Source organism: Malaclemys terrapin, chromosome 3 (assembly GCF_027887155.1).
Source record: "Malaclemys terrapin pileata isolate rMalTer1 chromosome 3, rMalTer1.hap1, whole genome shotgun sequence".
In the NCBI taxonomy this organism is placed as follows: domain Eukaryota; kingdom Metazoa; phylum Chordata; order Testudines; family Emydidae; genus Malaclemys; species Malaclemys terrapin.
In genome coordinates, this window is record NC_071507.1 from 208,228,972 (window position 1) to 208,249,178 (window position 20,207).

The 20,207-nt window shown below is 59.7% G+C and overlaps 1 protein-coding gene across 1 annotated transcript in view; it reads left to right on the top strand.

The window, feature by feature from the left end:
- The first annotated feature begins 8,642 nt into the window (after positions 1–8,642).
- CAD (carbamoyl-phosphate synthetase 2, aspartate transcarbamylase, and dihydroorotase) overlaps positions 8,643–20,207 on the top strand; it is a 34,699-nt gene continuing 23,134 nt past the window's right edge. The window contains 9 exon segments of the mRNA XM_054022078.1: positions 8,643–8,785; positions 10,617–10,756; positions 11,570–11,699; positions 12,368–12,510; positions 14,439–14,580; positions 15,039–15,210; positions 16,892–17,077; positions 17,546–17,658; positions 18,151–18,293. Coding sequence (XP_053878053.1) covers positions 8,704–8,785; positions 10,617–10,756; positions 11,570–11,699; positions 12,368–12,510; positions 14,439–14,580; positions 15,039–15,210; positions 16,892–17,077; positions 17,546–17,658; positions 18,151–18,293 — 1,251 coding nt within the window. The 5' untranslated portion in view covers positions 8,643–8,703.

Below are 20,207 nucleotides of genomic sequence, written 5' to 3' on the forward strand. Positions count from 1 at the left end.
CCTTCTTAATCATCGCTTTTCTGAACTGAATCAAGCGAAGCTTTTTAGTCTTTCCAGGTGGTTGATCTTTTTGCCCTTTGCTGAATTGTTTCTGCAGCTGTTCTATGCTTTTTGAAATGGCGCGCCCAGAGCTGGGCGCAGGGCTCCAGGTGCTGGCAGGCCAGGGGTTTACATAGTGGGAATATGCTACTTTCTATTTTCGTTTCTATCTCTTTGCTAACAGTTCTTCACACTCTGTTAGCCTTTTTCTCTGCTGCTGTGTACTGAGCTGAAGTTTTCCGAGAACTGTCCACAATGAGTCCACGATTGTGGTAAGAGCTCATTTAGAAAAAAAACTATTCTAGACGTGTGGGTGGGCGTATTTTTCATAGAATCATAGAATCATAGAATATCAGAGTTGGAAGGGACCTCAAGAGGTCATCTAGTCCAACCCCCTGCTCAAAGCAGGACCAATTCCCAGCTAAATCATCCCAGCCAGGGCTTTGTCAAGCCGGGCCTTAAAAACTGTATTACTCTATGTCTTAAAGGGGGGCCAAATTGTGATCACGTTATATGGAATTTCGTGTTATGGCGGGGCGCCTTATTGCGGGGTTTGACTGTATTTCACTCAAGTGTCTTCCTAAATGTTAATATTCCCCTTTTGATCTTTGAATCAAAGCTATAGCAATGGACAAGACTTGTTTGCTTACATCACAAGACCTGAGCAAACATCTCCCCTTCTATCTCTAACAATGCCGGCTGCATTTCAAAGCTCTATTTATTTACAGATCTTCCTAACCAGTGCGGCCCTGCCAGGTCAGTCAGTGAGTTAATTAACTCTTTCTGGCCCTGTCACCTTCCAATGAGATAGTAAATCACACTCAGAACGTCACAGATATAAACACATATGTAAAGTGTATCAAGTACTAATAGGATAAACACGTGCCAGGATGGCACCAGAACATTCTAGTACGAACACATTCCACAGAGATAATGAGGAAGAGGCTGACCCATCCTAAAGACGACAGGGTCAAAAGGTTAATATGATGGATAGACTTGTTTGTTCGAACCAACATGTACCAGGAGAGAGGCAGCACCCCAACACGCAGAGGGGTTGTACCTTGATACGTCAGGAGTGATGTGTAACTTGTTTGTACCTGTGTATAAGAATGCACCCCTGGGGTGGTGTCTTTGTCCAGCCACGGGGGCAGTGGAGAGTCCCGCCACTGACTGAGCCGGTCCTTTGTCAGGGGGCACTATGTACTAGCAGAACCGTAGACATCTGATCTGGGGAGCTGGAGACTGTTTTGTTTGGCAATAAACCTGGCCGGGTGCCTTCGTACCTTATCGGAGTCTGTGGTCATTGGCGGTTCTCTCGGGTTTGCTGTGCCAGCGATCTGCAGAGCCGGGGCAGCTCACAGAGGGAACACGCACGCGGCGACTGGTATCAACATTGAGCAGAGCAGAGCACCACACCGGTGATGTCTGACATCTGCTTTGACCTTAACTAGTGTGAGGAATGTTTTTATCATCTGTGAACTTTGGCACCTCACTGTTTACCCCTTTTTCCAGATAATTAATTAATATGTTGAACAGCCCTGGTCCCAGTGCAGAACCTTGGGGGTGGGGAATCCTGTTGTTTACTGCTCTTCATTGTGAAAACTGACCATTTATTCCCACTATTTCATATAGTAAGTAAGTTCTTTCCTGGCCTTTCCAGAGGTGAAAGGATGCTTTTTCGCTTCTAGTGGCCTCTACTACCAGGCTATTAAGCCATGGTTGCATTCTTTTGGTCCTCTCGTTGTCGTTGCTGATTTGGAGCACACATTTAGTCTGAGCCGGTACTACGCTGATTGTAAATAGTCCCCGTGTTTCTTGCTGGCATGTAAGCCTTGTGAACAGCACCTTTTGACTTCCAACAGCCTTCCTAAGTTGTGTATTGTTCCCCCTTTCCAAGTGAAGTGTTACCGTGGAGGAGGTTTTGTATGATTTACAATACAAGGAGGTTAAATTTACATTGTGGTTGCTTTTACCCAGCAGTTCAGTTATAGTCACCTCTTGGTAGGGTGACCAGGCCATCCCGATATTTCGGTGTCTGTCCCGCGTCCTGACCAATATCCGCCGGCAGCACTGTGGTTTTTTATTTTTTTTTCTCAGCCAGCGGGCACCCCCCCGCCCATGAGTCCCGATATTTTCTTCCCCTCATGAGGTCACCCTACCTCTTGGACCACACCCTGTGCTCCATTTAGGACTAACTCAAGAATTGCCTTGTCCCTTAGGGGTTGCAGGCCTTTAGGGTGTCTAGAAATGTTCTCTCTGTGTCACGCCCTGAGATAACATTTACTCAATCATTATGAGGAGAGTTCAATCACCCATTGTTATTGCACTTTCTGTTTTTGCAGCCTCTCGGACCACTCCCTTTGGCTCTCGCCATGCAAGTGGGAAGACGGCCTGTCCCAAAGTTCCGTCTCCCGTTGTGCCTGGTAGGCGTTCCGGCCCCTGCTTTTGGTATAAGATAGAGCAGATATCGACTGCATCACTTGTGGTGGTGGTGGTGGGGGGCTGTGTTTGCACTTTCACCCAGCATTTTATTAGGAAAAAACTTTTTCACTAGGAGGGTGGTGAAGCACTGGAATGGGTTACCTAGGAGGTGGTGGAATCTCCTTCCTTAGAGGTTTTTAAGGTCAGGCTTGACAAAGCCCTGGCTGGGATGATTTAGTTGGGGATTGGTCCTGCTTTGAGCAGGGGGTTGGACTAGATACCTCCTGAGGTCTCTTCCAACCCTGATTTTCTGATTCTATGATTCTAAAGCTGGCTTCTTGCAGCAGTCCCTCTGCATGCTCTTCATCTTCAATGTACTTGTATTGTTTTTCTTTCTCCTGGTAGATTGGTTGTGTTTGGATGTGCACAACAAAATCTTTACCATAAACATGGGGGAAAAAATAGCACATACAGCCAAAAATTGGGACATGACTGCCTAGGAAGGGGTACTGCAGCAAAGAATCTAAGGTTTACGGTGGATCGCAAACTAAGTATGAGTCAACAATGCAATACTGTTGCGAAAAAAGCAAACATTGTTCTCAGATTATTAGCAGGGGTGTTGTAAGCAAAACACGAGAAGTCATTTTTCTGCTCCTCTCCATGCTGGTAAGGCTGGAGTGTTGCGTCCAGTTGGGGGCTGTTGCGGAGTGTGGGGGAGTCAGGGCCCTGCACCCCTCTTCCTGAGATTCACTGCGACTTTTAACCAGCCAGTAAAGCAGAAGGTTTATTTAAGGACCGGAACACAGTCTCAAGCAGAGCGTGTAGGTACGACCAGACCCCCTCAATTAGGTCCCTCTGGGAGGTTCAGGGAGCTTAGACCCCAGCTTGGGGTTCCCTGCGTTGCACCACCCAGCCCAAACTGAAACTAAACCCAAAACTCCTCCTGCTGCTCCTCTCTTCCCCCTCCCCCCAGCTCCTCCTCTCCTTTGTTCAGTCTCCCGGGCAGAAGGTGTTAATTCTCCCCACCCCCGTTCCTGGCTCAGGTTACAGCTCAGGTAGCTCCCTTCAAGGGAAGTCCCACATCCCCACTGCAACCCCCCTGCAACATTCCCAGGTCAAATCTGCCCTGCTCCCTGCTCCGTCACAGGGGCACATTACAGGAAAGATCTGGAGAAGCTGGAGAAAGTCCAGAGAAGAGCAACAAAAATGAATAAAGGTCTCAAAAACATGACCTCTGGGGGAAGATTGAAAAAAACTGGGTTTGTTTCATCTGGAGATGACTGCGGGTGGCATGATAGCTTTGAAGTGTGTAAAAAGGTTTTTGTAGTGCCAACAGATGCCAGTGGGTGGGATTGAACCTAGGACCTCGGGAGCTAAATGCATGAGCCTCTACTGCATGAGCTAAAAGACACATTCCCCTTAGCTAAGGCAGTAGCAGACCCAGGAGGTGCGTGGTTACATTATTATAAAGAGGAGGGTGATAAATTGTTCTCCTTAACCACCGAGGACAGGACAAGAAGCAATGGGTTTAAATTGCAGTAAGGGCGGTCTAGGACATTCTGTCCAGGTGGTTAAGCACTGGGATAAATTACCCAGGGAGGCTGTGGAATCTCGGTCGCTGGACAAACCCCTGTCAGAGCTGGTCAGATGATCCTTACTCCAGCCTCAGTGCGGGGGACAGGAGCAGGTGGCCCCTCGGGGGCCCTTCCAGCCCAAGGGCTCTGGGAGTCTTTGGGAGATGTTGTAACACACTGGGCCCCAGATGGGCCTTTGTCCTGCTGGGGACGCAGACTGCCCCAGGCTGGAGCCCCCTCCTGCACCCCGAACCCCTCATCCCTGGCCCTACCCCAGAACCTGCACCCCCCATCCCAGAGCCCTTACCCCCTCCCCCGCCCCCTGCCTCAGCCTGGAGCCCCCTCCCGTACTCCAAGCCCCTCGGCTCCACTCCCCAGCCCAGAGTTCCCTCCTGCACCCTGAACCCCTCATCCTTGGCTGCACCCCAGAACCTGCACCCCCAGCCGAGCCCTCAGCCCCCACACACCAACCCCCTGAGGCAGCCGGGTGAAAATAAGTGAGTAAGTAGTGAGGATGCGGAGAGCGAGCAATGGGGGGGGGAATGGATTGAGATGGGGCAGGGGTTTATAGATTCATAGATTCATAGATTCTAGGACTGGAAGGGACCTCGAGAGGTCATCGAGTCCAGTCCCCTGCCCGCATGGCAGGACCAAATACTGTCTAGACCATCCCTGATAGACATTTATCTAACCTACTCTTAAATCTCTCCAGAGATGGAGATTCCACAACCTCCCTAGGCAATTTATTCCAGTGTTTAACCACCCTGACAGTTAGGAACTTTTTCCTAATGTCCAACCTAGACCTCCCTTGCTGCAGTTTAAACCCATTGTTTCTGGTTCTATCCTTAGAGGCTAAGGTGAACAAGTTCTCTCCCTCCTCCTTATGACACCCTTTTAGATACCTGAAAACTGCTATCATGTCCCCTCTCAGTCTTCTCTTTTCCAAACTAAACAAACCCAATTCTTTCAGCCTTCCTTCATAGGTCATGTTCTCAAGACCTTTAATCATTCTTGTTGCTCTTCTTTGGACCCTTTCCAATTTCTCCACATCTTTTTTAAAATGCGGCGCCCAGAACTGGACACAATACTCCAGCTGAGGCCTAACCAGAGCAGAGTAGAGCGGAAGAATGACTTCTCGTGTCTTACTCACAACACACCTGTTAATACATCCCAGAATCATGTTTGCTTTTTTTGCAACAGCATCACACTGTTGACTCATATTTAGCTTGTGGTCCACTATAACCCCTAGATCCCTTTCTGCCGTACTCCTTCCTAGACAATCTCTTCCCATTCTGTATGCGTGAAACTGATTGTTCCTTCCTAAGTGGAGCACTTTGCATTTGTCTTTGTTAAACTTCATCCTGTTTAACTCAGACCATTTCTCCAATTTGTCCAGATCATTTTGAATTATGACCCTGTCCTCCAAAGTAGTTGCAATCCCTCCCAGTTTGGTATCATCCGCAAACTTAATAAGCGTACTTTCTATGCCAATATCTAAGTCGTTGATGAAGATATTGAACAGAGCCGGTCCCAAAACAGACCCCTGCGGAACCCCACTCGTTACGCCTTTCCAGCAGGATTGGGAACCATTAATAACAACTCTCTGAATACGGTTATCCAGCCAGTTATGCACCCACCTTATAGTAGCCCCATCTAATTTGTATTTGCCTAGTTTATCGATAAGAATATCATGCGAGACCGTATCAAATGCCTTACTAAAGTCTAGGTATACCACATCCACCGCTTCACCCTTATCCACAAGGCTCGTTATCCTATCAAAGAAAGCTATCAGATATGCATCCGAAGAAGTGGGCTGTAGTCCACGAAAGCTTATGCTCTAATAAATTTGTTAGTCTTTAAGGTGCCACAAGTACTCCTGTTCTTCTTTCTATCAGATTGGTTTGACATGATTTGTTCTTCACAAATCCATGCTGGCTGTTCCCTATCACCTTACCACCTTCCAAGTGTTTGCAGATGATTTCCTTAATTACTTGCTCCATTATCTTCCCTGGCACAGAAGTTAAACTAACTGGTCTGTAGTTACCTGGGTTGTTTTTATTTCGCTTTTTATAGATGGGCACTATATTTGCCCTTTTCCAGTCTTCTGGAATCTCTCCCGTCTCCCATGACTTTCCAAAGAGAATAGCTAGAGGCTCAGATACCTCCTCTATTAGCTCCTTGAGTATTCTAGGATGCATTTCATCAGGCCCGGGTGACTTGCAGGCATCTAACTTTTCGAAGTGATTTTTAACTTGTTCTTTTTTTATTTTATCCGCTAAACCTACCCCCTTCCCATTAGCATTCACTATGTTAGGCATTCCTTCAGACTTCTCGGTGAAGACCGAAACAAAGAAGTCATTAAGCATCTCTGCCATTTCCAAGTTTCCTGTTACTGTTTCTCCCTCTTCACTAAGCAGTGGGCCTACCCTGTCTTTGGTCTTCCTCTTGCTTCTAATGTATTGATAAAAAGTCTTCTTGTTTCCTTTTATTCCCGTAGCTAGTTTGAGCTCATTTTGTGCCTTTGCCTTTCTAATCTTGCCCCTGCATTCCTGTGTTGTTTGCCTATATTCATCCTTTGTAATCTGTCCTAGTTTCCATTTTTTATATGACTCCTTTTTATTTTTTAGATCGTGCAAGATCTCGTGGTTAAGCCAAGGTGGTCTTTTGCCACATTTTCTATCTTTCCTAACCAGCGGAATAGCTTGCTTTTGGGCCCTTAATAGTGTCCCTTTGAAAAACTGCCAACTCTCCTCAGTTGTTTTTCCCCTCAGTCTTGATTCCCATGGGACCTTACCTATCAGCTCTCTGAGCTTCCCAAAATCTGCCTTCCTGAAATCCATTGTCTCTATTTTGCTGTTCTCCCTTCTACCCTTCCTTAGAATTGCAAAGTCTATGATTTCATGATCACTTTCACCCAGGCTGCCTTCTACTTTCAAATTCTCAACGAGTTCCTCCCTATTTGTTAAAATCAAGTCTAGAACAGCTTCCCCCCCAGTAGCTTTTTCAACCTTCTGAAATAAAAATTTGTCTGCAATGCAGTCCAGGAATTTGTTGGATAGTCTGTGCCCCGCTGTGTTATTTTCCCAACATATATCCGGATAGTTGAAGTCCCCCATCACCACCAAATCTTGGGTTTTGGATGATTTTGTTAGTTGCTTGAAAAAAGCCTCATCCACCTCTTCCACCTGGTTAGGTGGCCTGTAGTAGACTCCTAGCATGACATCTCCCTTGTTTTTTGCCCCTTTAAGCCTAACCCAGAGACTCTCAACACTTCCGTCTCCTATGTCCATCTCTACCTCAGTCCAAGTGTGTACATTTTTAATATATAAGGCAACACCTCCTTATATATTAAAGGAGGGTGTTTGGTTTGAGTAGAAAGTTGGGGGAGGGAGGCGGCACAGGGCTGCGTGGCCCCGGCTGCGGGGGGGGGGGGGGGGGGAGAGGCGCAGGGCTGCGCGGTCCCGGAGGGGGGAGGCGCAGGGTTGCGCCGCGCTGCTGAAGCACACGGGGAATTGGGGGCCGCCAGGGCACGCTCGGAGCAGGGGGCGGGCTCGGGAGCTCGGAGTGGGGGCGGGTTCGCTCAGGCCGGGCTCGGGAGCTCGGAACGGGCGGGGCGGGGCTCGCTTGGGAGCTCGGAGCAGGGGGCGGAGCTCGTTCGGGGCGGGCTCGCAGCAGGGGGCGGGGCTCGCTCGGGGCGGGCTCGGAACAGGGGGCGGGGCTCGCTCGGGAGCTCGGAGTGGGGGCGGGGCTCGGTCGGGAGCTCGGAACAGGGGGGCGGGGCTCGGTCGGGAGCTCGGAGCAGGGGGCGGGGCTCGCTCGGGGCGGGCTCGGAACAGGGGGCGGGGCTCGCTCGGGAGCTCGGAGTGGGGGCGGGGCTCGGTCGGGAGCTCGGAACAGGGGGGCGGGGCTCGGTCGGGAGCTCGGAGCAGGGGGCGGGGCTCGCTCGGGGCGGGCTCGGAACAGGGGGCGGGGCTCGCTCGGGAGCTCGGAGTGGGGGCGGGGCTCGGTCGGGAGCTCGGAGCAGGGGGCGGGGCGGCCTTGGGAGCTCGGAGCGGGGGCGGGGCTCGCTCGGGGCGGGCTCGGGAGCTCGGAGCAGGGGGCGGGGCTCGTTCGGGGCGGGCTCGGGAGCTCGGAGCGGGGGCGGGGCTCGCTCGGGAGCTCGGAGCAGGGGGCGGGGCTCGCTCGGGAGCTCGGAGCAGGGGGCGGGTTCGCTCGGGGCGAGCTCGCAGCAGGGGGCGGGCTCGGGAGCTCGGAACAGGGGGGCGGGGCTCGCTCGGGAGCTCGGAACAGGGGGGCGGGGCTCGCTCGGGAGCTCGGAACAGGGGGGCGGGGCTCGCTCGGGAGCTCGGAGCAGGGGGCGGGTTCGCTCGGGGCGAGCTCGCAGCAGGGGGCGGGCTCGGGAGCTCGGAACAGGGGGGCGGGGCTCGCTCGGGAGCTCGGAACAGGGGGGCGGGGCTCGCTCGGGAGCTCGGAGCAGGGGGCGGGTTCGCTCGGGGCGAGCTCGCAGCAGAGGGCGGGCTCGGGAGCTCGGAGCAGGGGGCGGGTTCGCTCGGGGCGAGCTCGCAGCAGGGGGCGGGGCTCGCTAGGCTCGGCCCGCCTAGCCCGCATCCGGCTCCTCCCGCGCAGGCCGGCGCAGTCCCCGCTCCGCGCCCCACGTGCCCGGCTCGCCATGGGCTGCCTGGTGCTGCAGGACGGGGCCGTGATCCGGGGCCGCCCCTTCGGGGCCGCGCGCTCCGCCGCCGGGGAAGTGGGTGAGTGGGGCGGGGGCCTGGGGGGTCCCGGCGGGGCATGGGGAGAAGGGAAGGGAATGAGGGGCAGGTCCTGGCGGGGGCGGGGGATGGGATGGGAAGGGAATGGGGCATGGGGGGCAGGCTCTGGGGGGCGGGGAGGGAATGGAATGGGGGGCGGGGGATGGGGAGGGGATGGAGGGCAGGCTCTGGGGGGGGAGGGGATGAGAGGCAGGCTCTGGGGGGGAGGGAAGGGAATGGGGGGCGGGGGATGGGGAGGGGATGAGAGGCAGGCTCTGGGGGGGAGGGAAGGGGATGGGGAGGGAAGGGAATGGAATGGAGGGCAGGGGATGGAGGGCAGGCTCTGGGGGGGGAGGGGATGAGAGGCAGGCTCTGGGGGGGAGGGAAGGGAATGGGGGGCGGGGAATGGGGAAGGGATGAGAGGCAGGCTCTGGGGGGGGAGGGAAGAGAATGGGGGGAGGGAATGGAGGGCAGGCCGGGGGGAAGGGAAGGGGCAGGGGACGGGGAGGGAATGGAGGGCAGGCTGGGGGGGGGGAAGGGAATGGAGGGCGGGGGGGGGAAGGGAATGGAATGGGGGACGGGGGATGGGGAGGGGATGGAGGGCAGGCTCTGGGGGGGGAGGGGATGAGAGGCAGGCTCTGGGGGGGAGGGAAGGGATTGGGGGGCAGGGGATGGGGAGGGAAGGGAATGGAATGGGGGGCGGGGGATGGGGAGGGGATGAGAGGCAGGCTCTGGGGGGGAGGGAAGGGAATGGGGGGCGGGGAGGGAATGGAATGGGGGGAGGGAATGGAGGGCAGGCCAGGGGGAAGGGAAGGGGCGGGGGACGGGGAGGGAATGGAGGGCAGGCTCGTGGGGGGGGGAAGGGATTGGGGGGCAGGGGATGGGGAGGGAAGGGAATGGAATGGGTGGCGGGGGATGGGGAGGGGATGAGAGGCAGGCTCTGGGGGGGGAGGGAAGGGAATGGGGGGCGGGGATGGGGAGGGAAGGGAAGGGAGTGGGGGATGGGGAGGGGATGAGAGGCAGGCCCTGGGGGGGGGGGGCGGGAAGGAAATGGGGGGTGGGGTATGGGAAGGGCTGTGTCTGATCCCTGTGCCCAGACCCGCACTGCTCCCACCAGCTTTGCAGTGTTCCCAGCGGGGCCGGTCTCTCTCCTCCCCAGGAGAGGGGTGGGGGGTGCCCCGTGCCTGGGACTGGTGCCCAGCGAAGGGGGCAGCTGTAGAGCCCAGGGCAGGGGGTCCCTGGTGCCAGGCCTCAGCCTTTGGCAGCATCCTCCAGCCCCTGTGCTGAGCTTTCCCTCTGTGCTGCGTGCATCTCTGTGGGGCAGGTAATCGACCCGGACCCTGCCCCAGGTGCCTGGGAAATTATCACCAGCCCTGTAGCGCTGGCTGAGCTCCCTGGTCCCCGGTGCTGATACACTAGTCTATGGACCAGCAGCGCCCTCTCTGTGAGGGAGGGCAGGGAGTGCCCATGGCTGGGGCGTGCGGTGCCGTGCTCCGGGGCCTGGCAGAGCCGGGCTGGGCCAGTGCCGCCGGGGGGGGCGGTGCCGTGCTCCGGGGCCTGGCAGAGCCGGGCTGGGCCAGTGCTGCCGGGGGGGCGGTGCCGTGCTCCGGGGCCTGGCAGAGCCGGGCTGGGCCAGTGCCGCCGGGGGGGCGGTGCCGTGCTCCGGGGCCTGGCAGAGCCGGGCTGGGCCAGTGCCGCCGGGGGGGCGGTGCCGTGCTCCGGGGCCTGGCAGAGCCGCGCTGGGCCAGTGCTGCCGGGGGGGCGGTGCCGTGCTCCGGGGCCTGGCAGAGCCGCGTTGTGCTGAGTGCTGTTTCTCCTTCTGCCCCGGCTGCAGTCTTCCAGACTGGCATGGTGGGTTACCCTGAAGCCTTGACAGACCCTTCCTACAAATCCCAGATCCTGGTGCTGACCTACCCTCTGATCGGGAACTATGGTGTCCCGCGGGATGAGCCCGACCAGTATGGCCTCAGCAGGGTGAGTGCGGGGCTGGGGGTGGGGGTGGTTGGCACCTGGGGGCCGCTGCAGGCGCCCGGACGAAGCTGCGGGGAGGGTGAAAGTCGCTGAGTGCCGGGCAGCGGGTGGGAGCTGCGCCCAGAGACGCTGGGCAGACCAGTCCTGATTCCCACGGGGGGTCCGTGGACCTGCACAGGCGATTTCCCCTGCCTGAGTGGTGGGGCTGGGGCTGGCAAGACCCGGACTCTCCCGGGACAGACAGAGGTGGCTAGCGGGGGAGAGATGCTGGGGCTTGTGGGCACTCGGGGCACAGAGCCGCCTGCTCCCCAGGAAACGACCAGGGCCCCAGGGAACGGCCGTGCTGCATCCTGTGAGGTGCCTGCCTGGAATGTGCTGCCCCAGGCAGCCCAAGTCCCCTCCCACAGCTGTTTGCCTTGGCACCCTCTGCCTTGGGCGCCGTCTGCCGGGCAGCTAGGGAGAAACAGCAGGGCCCTGCCCGTCTCCCATGAGGCCAACGAGACAGAACACTGGCCCGGGGCAGACCCGCACCCAGAGTGCCCTCTGGCAGGGGGCTGGGGCTGGCCTGCATCTCTGTAAGGTGCCAGGCCTGGGCAGGGGTTGCCAGAGGCTGTCATGGCCAGTGCAGGGGCGGGCGGGTGGGAGCTGTCTTCTCCCTCCCCGGGGCACTCGATCCCGCTGATGGCCCAGCCTGGGGGTCCCTGGGAGGTGGGAGTGGGACCCGTGGGGGCAGCCCCCTGCATGCTTGGGCATTGGCTGGGGTCCCGCGGAGTTCGCCCTGGCATCCGCCCAGCTCACCCCTCTTTGTGCCCGCAGTGGTTCGAGTCCAGCAAGATCCACGTGTCAGCGCTGATCGTGGGCGAGTGCTCACAGATCCCCAGCCACTGGAGCTCTGTGCGCTCGCTGGACCACTGGCTGAAGGAGCAGAACATCCCCGGGCTGGAAGGTGGGGTGCAGGCGGGCGCGGGGGCTGAGTGGGTGGGGGGGCTGGGAAGGGGGTGAGATGGGGGCTTTGGGGTCGGTGTGGATGGTGAGGGGGCAGGGGCTCTGGGTTGGGGCAGGAGGGTTGAGGGAGGGGGCAGGGGCTCCAGGCTGGGGAGGAGGGTTGGGGGAGGGGGCGGGGCAAGGCAGGGGCTCCAGGCTGGGGGCGGGGACAGGGGCTCTAGGCTGGGGGCAGGGGCGAGGCTGGGGGAGGGGGCAGGGTCTCCAGGCTGGGGAGGAGGGTTGAGGGAGGGGGCAGGGGCGAAGCTGGGGAGGAGGGTTAGGGGAGGGTCTCCAGGCTAGGGAGGAGGATTGAGGGAGGAGGCAGGGGCTCCAGGCTGGGGCAGGGGCAAGGCTGAGGCTGGGGGAGGGGGCAGGGGCTCCAGGCTGGGGAGGAGGCTTGAGGGAGGGGGCAGGGGGCGAGGCTGGGGCAGGGGACGAGGCTGGGGGAGGGGGCAGGGTCTCTAGGTTGGGGAGGAGGGTTGGGGGAGGGGGCAGGGTCTCCGGGTTGGGGAGGAGGGTTGGGGGAGGGGGCAGGGGCAAGGCGGGGGCTCCAGGCTGGGGCAGGGGTGAGACTGGGTGCCGGGCTGGCGCTGGGCAGGGATCTGGCGCTCACGCTGGGATCCCTGCCAGGGGTGGACACCAGGGCCCTGACGAAGCGGATCCGGGAGAAGGGGACGCTGCTGGGCAGGCTGGTGACGGACGGGGCCCAAGAGAGGAACTTGCCCTTCGAGGACCCCAACAAGCGGCACCTGGTGCAGGAGGTGTCCGTGAAGGTAGGCCTGGGCGTCACCTCTCCCTGCGTGGGGCTGGGTCTTGGGGCACGGGGCTGGCTGGGGGCAGGCGATGGGTGGGTGGGGGCAGAGCTGAGCCCAGCCTGGTGGAACAGGGTGTTGCGGATTGTGGGGGAGTTAGGGCCCTGCACCCCTCTTCCCGAGATTCACTGCGACTCTCAAACAGCCAGTAAAGCAGAAGGTTTATTTAAGGACAGGAACACAGTCTCAAGCAGAGCGTGTAGGTACAACCAGACCCCCTCAATTAGGTCCCTCTGGGAGGTTCAGGGAGCTTAGACCCCAGCTTGGGGTTCCCTGCGTTGCACCACCCAGCCCAAACCGAAACTAAACTCCCCACTCCTCCCGCTGCTCCTCTCCTTTGTTCAGTCTCCCGGGCAGAAGGTGTTAATTCTCCCCACCCCCGTTCCTGGCTCAGGTTACAGCTCAGGTAGCTTCCTTCAAGGGAAGTCCCACATCCCCACTGCAATCCCCCTGCAACATTCCCAGGTCAAATCTGCCCTGCTCCCTGCTCCGTCACACAGGGGTCTCTGGTGTAGGAGCCAAGGACTTCCCCTGCGGTTTTCTGTAACGTTTGCTGGCCTCGCTCGGGGCTGGCCTGCGCGGGGACCGGCCGTGGGCCCAGGTATGGCGCTCGGGCGGGAAGAGTTGGGGGGGGGGTTACTGCATGTTGGCCGAAGCATCCCACCCCCACAGTGCGTCACGTCGGCTCCCAGGGCCGTGCAGGACGCGAGGGGTCTGTAAGGAGCTGCTGGCACGTGCTGCAGGGTCCTGGAGGAAGGTCCCCCTGCCCCCCGTCCCCAGCGGGCGCCTGAGCAGAGACACCCCCCCCCCCCCCCCCCGGGAGAGCTGAGGGCGTGTCTGTGCCACCTCAGAGGAGGGCTTCCCCCTTGGTCTGGGCAACCCACTGCCCCGACAGGTGGGAGCCGGGCTGGATTGACCTTTTGTGGGTCTCGATCCCCTCCCTCTGCTGCCTCGAGGCCCCGCCCCCGCTTTTCCCTAGGCCCTGCCTGCCGCTTGCAGGGTGCGGGGGTGGGGTGGATGGTGGTGGAGTGGGCGGGGCCACGGAAGAGGCTGAGCGGGAGTGGGGTCTGTGTGGGGCAGGGCCCCGGTCTGGGGCCAAGGCCCTTCTCAATCTGGCCCGGGCACCACGGTACCCTGGCACCATTGCAAACCAGTGCTGGCCGGGAGGGAGGGAGGCCGACAGGGGAAGCCTTTCCGCTGTCGGCGCGGGTGGCTGGGGCGGCAGAGCTGCGTGTCTGGGTTTCCATACTCCGAGAGACGCCGCTCGGCCCAGGGACGTTCCTAGTGCACACCAGGCCTGAGCCAGGCCCGGCAGGGACTGCAGAGGGGGATGCCGGAGGAAGTGGGCACTGAAGCAGGTGTCTGAGGGAGAGACGGATCCCCAAGCGGAGTCACTCCAGCTTGGCTGGTGGGTGGCTCTGGCTGGACCAGAATGGACTGGCTTTAGCCTTCATTTCTCCGGGCCAACCTGAGACCTGCTGATGCCGCTTCCGGGTAACGAATTAACCCTGCTCGGCTTGCAAAGGGCCGGGCTGTGTCGCTGCAAGTCCAGGCTGCGTGTCCCTGAGGAGTGGGCAGGTCTCTCCCAGACGTCTGGTTCACGCGGGCTCAGCTCCTGGTGTGAAGCTGGAGGCAGTGAGGCTGCAGGGCCGACCCTCAGGAAGTGTGGGACCCCTGGTGCTCTGGCCCATTGAGGGGGTCCCACAAGAGACTGTTCCCAAGTTGGGGCGTAGCACCTGTCCTGTGGATCTGTGACACTGGGCTCCTCCCCTGCCCCCGTCCCCTTCTCCTCTCAGCTCCAGGGTGGGGCAGGGAGCCGCGTGGGCAGCGGTTGCTGTGGGACTCTTGGCTGGCCTGGCACTGGCCTCGTTTGTCCCTTCTCCCTGCAGGAGCCCAGAGTGTTCAACCCCGGCGGCTCGGTCAGGATCACGGCTGTGGATTGTGGCCTGAAGTACAACCAGATCCGGTGCCTGTGCCAGCGGGGGGCGGCTGTGACCGTGGTGCCCTGGGACCACCCCCTGGACAGCGCAGGTGAGGGGCTCTGGTGGGGGACCTGGGGCCCATCAGTGGGAGCAGCTGAGGGTGTCATATCCAGTGCGGGGTCCAGGGGCAGTGTGCCCAGCACGCGTGGGGTTGCTGGGGATGGCTGAGGGTAGGGCCCCTGGTGCTGACAGGGCAGGGTGCCAGTGCGGGGGGCTGCTGGCACAGGTGGCAGATGCAGGGGTGCCACAGGGGCTGGGGTGCCACGGGGGAAGGCAGGGACACCCTGAGGGGGCGGGAGTGGGGGAAGGTGAGGGCGCCCCGGGGCGGGGATATCGGGGAGGCGGGGGTGGGGGAAGGCGGGGGCGCCCCGGGGGGGGTGGGGGAGGTGGGGGTGCCCGGGGGCGGGGATATCAGGGAGGCAGGGGTGCCCCGGGGGTGGCCGTAATGGGGAAGGCTGGGGGGGATCATGGGTGCCGCCCTACTGCTGACCCGTCCTGTCCCTGCAGAATTTGACGGGCTGTTCATTAGCAATGGGCCCGGGGACCCGCTCTCGTGCTCGAAGACCATCGCCAACCTGCGCCGTCTGCTGGCCGAGCCCCAGCCCAAGCCCGTCTTCGGGATCTGCCTGGGGCACCAGCTGCTCGCACTGGCCATCGGCGCCCAGACCTACAAGATGAAGTGAGTGTGCGGGGGTTGGGCACCGCAGGCAGCCCTCCCCCCGCCCCACTGCACGCCCAGCGTGGAGCTCCCCTGCTCACGCCAGCTGGGGGCTGCTGGAGCCAGGCGGGCTCGGCAGAGCTGCGTTACGTGGATGCAGAGTTCAACTTACTCCTAAATGATCTGGAGAAAGGGGTAAACAGTGAGGTGGCAAAGTTTGCAGATGATACTAAACTGCTAAAGATAGTTAAGACCAAAGCAGACTGTGAAGAACTTCAAAAAGATCTCACAAAACTAAGTGATTGGGCAACAAAATGGCAAATGAAATTTAATGTGGATAAATGTAAAGTAATGCACATTGGGAAAAATAACCCCAACTATACATACAATATGATGGGGGCTAATTCAGCTACAACAAGTCAGGAAAAAGATCTTGGAGTCATCATGGATAGTTCTCTGAAGATGTCCGCGCAGTGTGCAGAGGTGGTCAAAAAAGCAAACAGGATGTTAGGAATCATTAAAAAGGGGATAGAGAATAAGACGGAGAATATATTATTGCCCTTATATAAATCGATGGTACGCCCACATCTCGAATACTGCGTACAGATGTGGTCTCCTCATCTCAAAAAAGATATACTGGCTCTAGAAAAGGTTCAGAGAAGGGCAACTAAAATGATTAGGGGTTTGGAACGGGTCCCATATGAGGAGAGATTAAAGAGGCTAGGACTCTTCAGCTTGGAAAAGAGGAGACTAAGGGGGGATATGAGAGAGGTATATAAAATCATGAGTGATGTGGAGAAAGTAGATAAGGAAAAGTTATTTACTTATTCCCATAATATAAGAACTAGGGGTCACCGAATGAAATTAATAAGCAGCAGGTTTAAAACAAATAAAAGGAAGTTCTTCTTCACACAGCTCACAGTCAACTTGTGGAACTCCTTGCCTGAGGAGCTTGTGAAGGCTAGGACTATAACAGGGTTTAAAAGAGAACTGGATAAATTCATGGAGGTTAAGTCCATGAATGGCTATTAGCCAGGATGGGTAAGGAATGGTGTCCCTAGCCTCTGTCTGTCAGAGGATGGAGATGGATGGCAGGAGAGAGATCACTTGATCATTGCCTGTTGGGTTCACTCCCTCTGGGGCACCTGGCACTGGCCACTGTCGGCCGGCAGGATACTGGGCTAGATGGACTTTTGGTCTGACCCAGTAGGGCCACTCTTATGTTCAGAGCTGGTCGAAGGCCCACGAAGCGAGTCCCTGCGAACGGAACAGTGTGGGATGGCAGGGGGGTCTCGTGTGGGGTTCCATGGGGTCTGTTCTGGGGCCGGTTTGGTGTCACAGCTCTATCAATGCCCTGGATGTAGGAATAGAGCATCCTGATCAAATCACACAGCCGGGGGAGAGCCAGCGCAGCACCAGGCTCTGGGGTGGAGTGCCCTCTCCTGTCTCCCCGGACGCTGCTCCCAGCCCGTGGGGTCACTCGGCAGAGGGCGGGGGGAGGCCTGTTGCTCGCTGCTCCCGTCTCCCCTGAGCCTGCTCCATTGGGCCCCCCACTCCCTGGGCGGAGCCTCCGGTGAGCTGCCCATTCCCCAGGGCAGGGGGCTGTCACTAGCTAGTCGCAAGCTCCCCAGGGCTGGGGCCGCGTCTCTGCAGCTCCTGGTGGGGCCTGGCCCCTCGCTGACCCCTCCCCTCCTGCCCCCAGGTACGGGAACCGAGGCCACAACCAGCCCTGCATCCACGAGGCCTCCCAGCGCTGCTTCATCACCTCGCAGAACCACGGCTTCGCGGTGGAGCCGGGCAGCCTGCCCCCGGGCTGGGCCGTGCTCTTTACTAACGCCAACGACCACTCCAACGAGGGCCTGGTGCACTACACCCAGCCCTTCTTCAGGTGGGAGCGCGGGGGAGGGTCCTGGGTGCCCCAGGGGAAGGCGTCGGGCTCAGCTGTGCCTGGATGGCCCCCAGCGATGTCAGGGAGCAGAGGGGGCTGGTTGTGGCAGGGCTTGGGGTGCCCTGAGTCTGGTGCTGCCTGGCAGAGTCTTAGCAAGGGTGGGGCGGTGCCTGTCTGGCATGGGTGAGGGGGGGGGGGGTGTCTGGCTGGGGGGGAGGGGCGCAGCGGGGCATGTCTGACCCGGGCGGGAGGGGGGGAGCGGTGAGTGGCGTGTGTCTGACCCGGGCGGGAGGGGGTTGGGTGAGTGGTGTGTGTCTGACCCGGTCTGGCGGGGGTTGGGTGAGGGAGCGCTGCGTGTCCGGTACGGGCTGGGGGGGGCAGTGCGCGTCTGACACGAGCTGGTGGGGCGGCGGGAGGGGGCATGGCGGGGCGTGTCTGACCCGGGCTGGCTCTCCTACTCCCTTGCAGCGTTCAATTTCACCCAGAGCACCGGGCCGGCCCCACAGACCTTGTGGGCCTCTTTGACATCTTCCTGGAGACTGTGCGGGACCTGAGCGCCGGCAGCCAGAACTGCAGAACAGGTGGGAGCTTGGTCTGGCCCCGGAGGCGGCTGTGGCCGGTCAGTGCCCTCGGCACGCTGAGCTGGGTGCTGGCCCACGGGCAGTGCCCTGGGAGGAGACTCAGTCGGTCTCTGGTGGTTCGTGTCTGAGCAGCTGGGGGAGGGCCCTGCCCCCATGGGTGCTGCTGTGCCATGCCATCCTCTGAGGCAAGGGCAGACTCCACCTGAGGGGCCCCTGGATGTGACTGGGGTCACGTGGGCACCTCTAGGGAACGTCTCTCTGAGCCCCTTGTGATGCCGTGGCAAAGGCACCGGACGCCCCCCTGGGCTGCTTGCCCTGTGGCACCACCAGGGGCTGTGGTGATGCCAGCAGGGAGGAGAGCCGGGCGCGAGGCCAGGTGCTGCCCCAGCTGGGTGTCCGCAGCGGGAGCGTGGCCTGAGCCTTGGCCGTGCTGAGGATGTTCCCGATCCAGTGGCCAGGCTAATGGCGGCCGGGCCTGGCTTTTCTCCCCAGTGCGTGAGAGGCTGCGGGAGGGGCTGGCCTACAAGGAGCCCCCGGCGGACGGGGACGTAGCCCGGCCTCGCAAGGTGCTTATCCTGGGCTCGGGGGGCCTCTCCATCGGGCAGGCCGGGGAGTTCGACTACTCCGGCTCGCAGGTGAGTCCTCTGGGTGCTCCCAGCCCCTGGACCTCGGCCTCACTTGGGCCCCGGGCGCTGAGAGGTGGGGCAGGGACAGGAGCTGCAGAGGGGTATGAGAGTAGAGGGGTTAGTGCAAAGGGGGTGTGGGGGCGGTGACACCCCCAGGTACGAGCTAGACTGTGGAACTGCTGTGTCCCCTTAACCCCCTAGCCCAGGCTGGCTACAGCACGGCTCTGCTAGCCACCAGCAGCCCCTCCAGGCTCTGCTCTCGAGCCGTCTGCATGGATAGACTCCCCAGCGAAGTGCCACTCGCGACCTGTTTCCAGGGAGACTCCCACGAACCCCCAGCCTTGCACCCCAGAAATGTGCGCCTCCCCCGGCTCTCGCTCCGCCAAAGGGCGCTGGCTAGTCCCCTGCTCACACGCTGAACCAAGCGTACGGGCGAGGGCCCGACACGGGGCAGTGATTACAAGCACTGTGGCCCGAGAAGGCAGAAGTAGTTACACAGAAATAACCGAGATCTGCCATCTAATTCTGACACTTTGGCAAGGCTGGTCATTGGAAGAGCAGAAGCAGCTGCGATACGTTTCACGGGCCCGGGACCCCTCCCCCAGTTCAGCGTTCGTTCTTTGCCTTTCAGGGGGTCACGCGGCCTGGGCCGAGGTCGATTTCCCCCTGTTTATTCTCCGACCCTTTGTCCTGGAAAAGTCTCTGCTGGGTCATAGGGCCAGGCCGTCCCGTGGCCTGTGGGAGCTGCCAAGGGTCCTTCAGGGGAACTGTCAATTTCTTGTTTACAACTCCCCTGCTGGTGACTCTCTGGACAGCTCAGTCCCTTTGTTGTATGTGAGGCGCTAGTCAGTGTCCCTGCCCCAGACTCACCACCCGGGTCAGTGACAGAGCAGATTGTCACCCCTTCATAGACGATACCCACATATTAGCAGGGCAATGACGCTCAACAGAGCAGGATTTCTCAAATGACACCTCACAAGGCAGACTTTGTACAACACATAACTATATACTAGTGGTGAACATGGGAGTTAGAGGGGGTTATTTCAAGGTACAGTGTGTCATGGGGTTAGTGCAAAGGGGGGAGAGGGGATAGGTGCAAAGGGGCAGAGGGTGGTGGAGGGATATGGGCAGAGGGTTGGGCGAAGGGGCAGAGGGTGGCGGAGGGATATGGGGGGAAGGTTGGGTGAAGGGGCAGAGGGTGGCGGAGGGATATGAGGGGAAGGTTGGGTGAAGGGGCAGAGGGTGGCGGAGGGATATGAGGGGAACGTTGGGTGAAGGGGCAGAGGGTGGCGGAGGGATACGGGGCAGAGGGTTGGCGTGAAGGGGCGGAGGGATATGAGGGGAAGGTTGGGCAGAGGGTGGCAGAGGGATACGGGGTGGAGGGTTGGGCGAAGGGGCAGAGGGTGGCGGAGGGATATGAGGGGAAGGTTGGGCGAAGGGGCAGAGGGTGGCAGAGGGATACGGGACGGAGGGTTGGGCGAAGGGGCAGAGGGTGGCGGAGGGATACGGGGTGGAGGGTTGGGCAGAGGATGGTGAAGGGATACGGGGCGGAGGGTTGGGCAGAGGATGGTGAAGGGATATGGGGCGGAGGGATACGGGGCGGAGGGTTGGGCGGAGGGGCAGAGGGTGGCGGAGGGATACGGGGCAGAGGTTTGGAGGGTGGCGGAGGGATACGGGGCGGAGGGTGGCGGGAAGGGGCAGAGGGTGGCGGAGGGATACGGGGCGGAGGGTTGGCGTGAAGGGGCAGAGGATGGTGAAGGGATATGGGGCGGAGGGATATGGGGCGGAGGGTTGGGCGGAGGGGCAGAGGGTGGCGGAGGGATACGGGGCAGAGGGTTGGGCGAAGGGGCAAAGGGTGGCGGAGGGATACGGGGCAGAGGGTTGGGTGAAGGGGCAGAGGGTGGCGGAGGGATACGGGGTGGA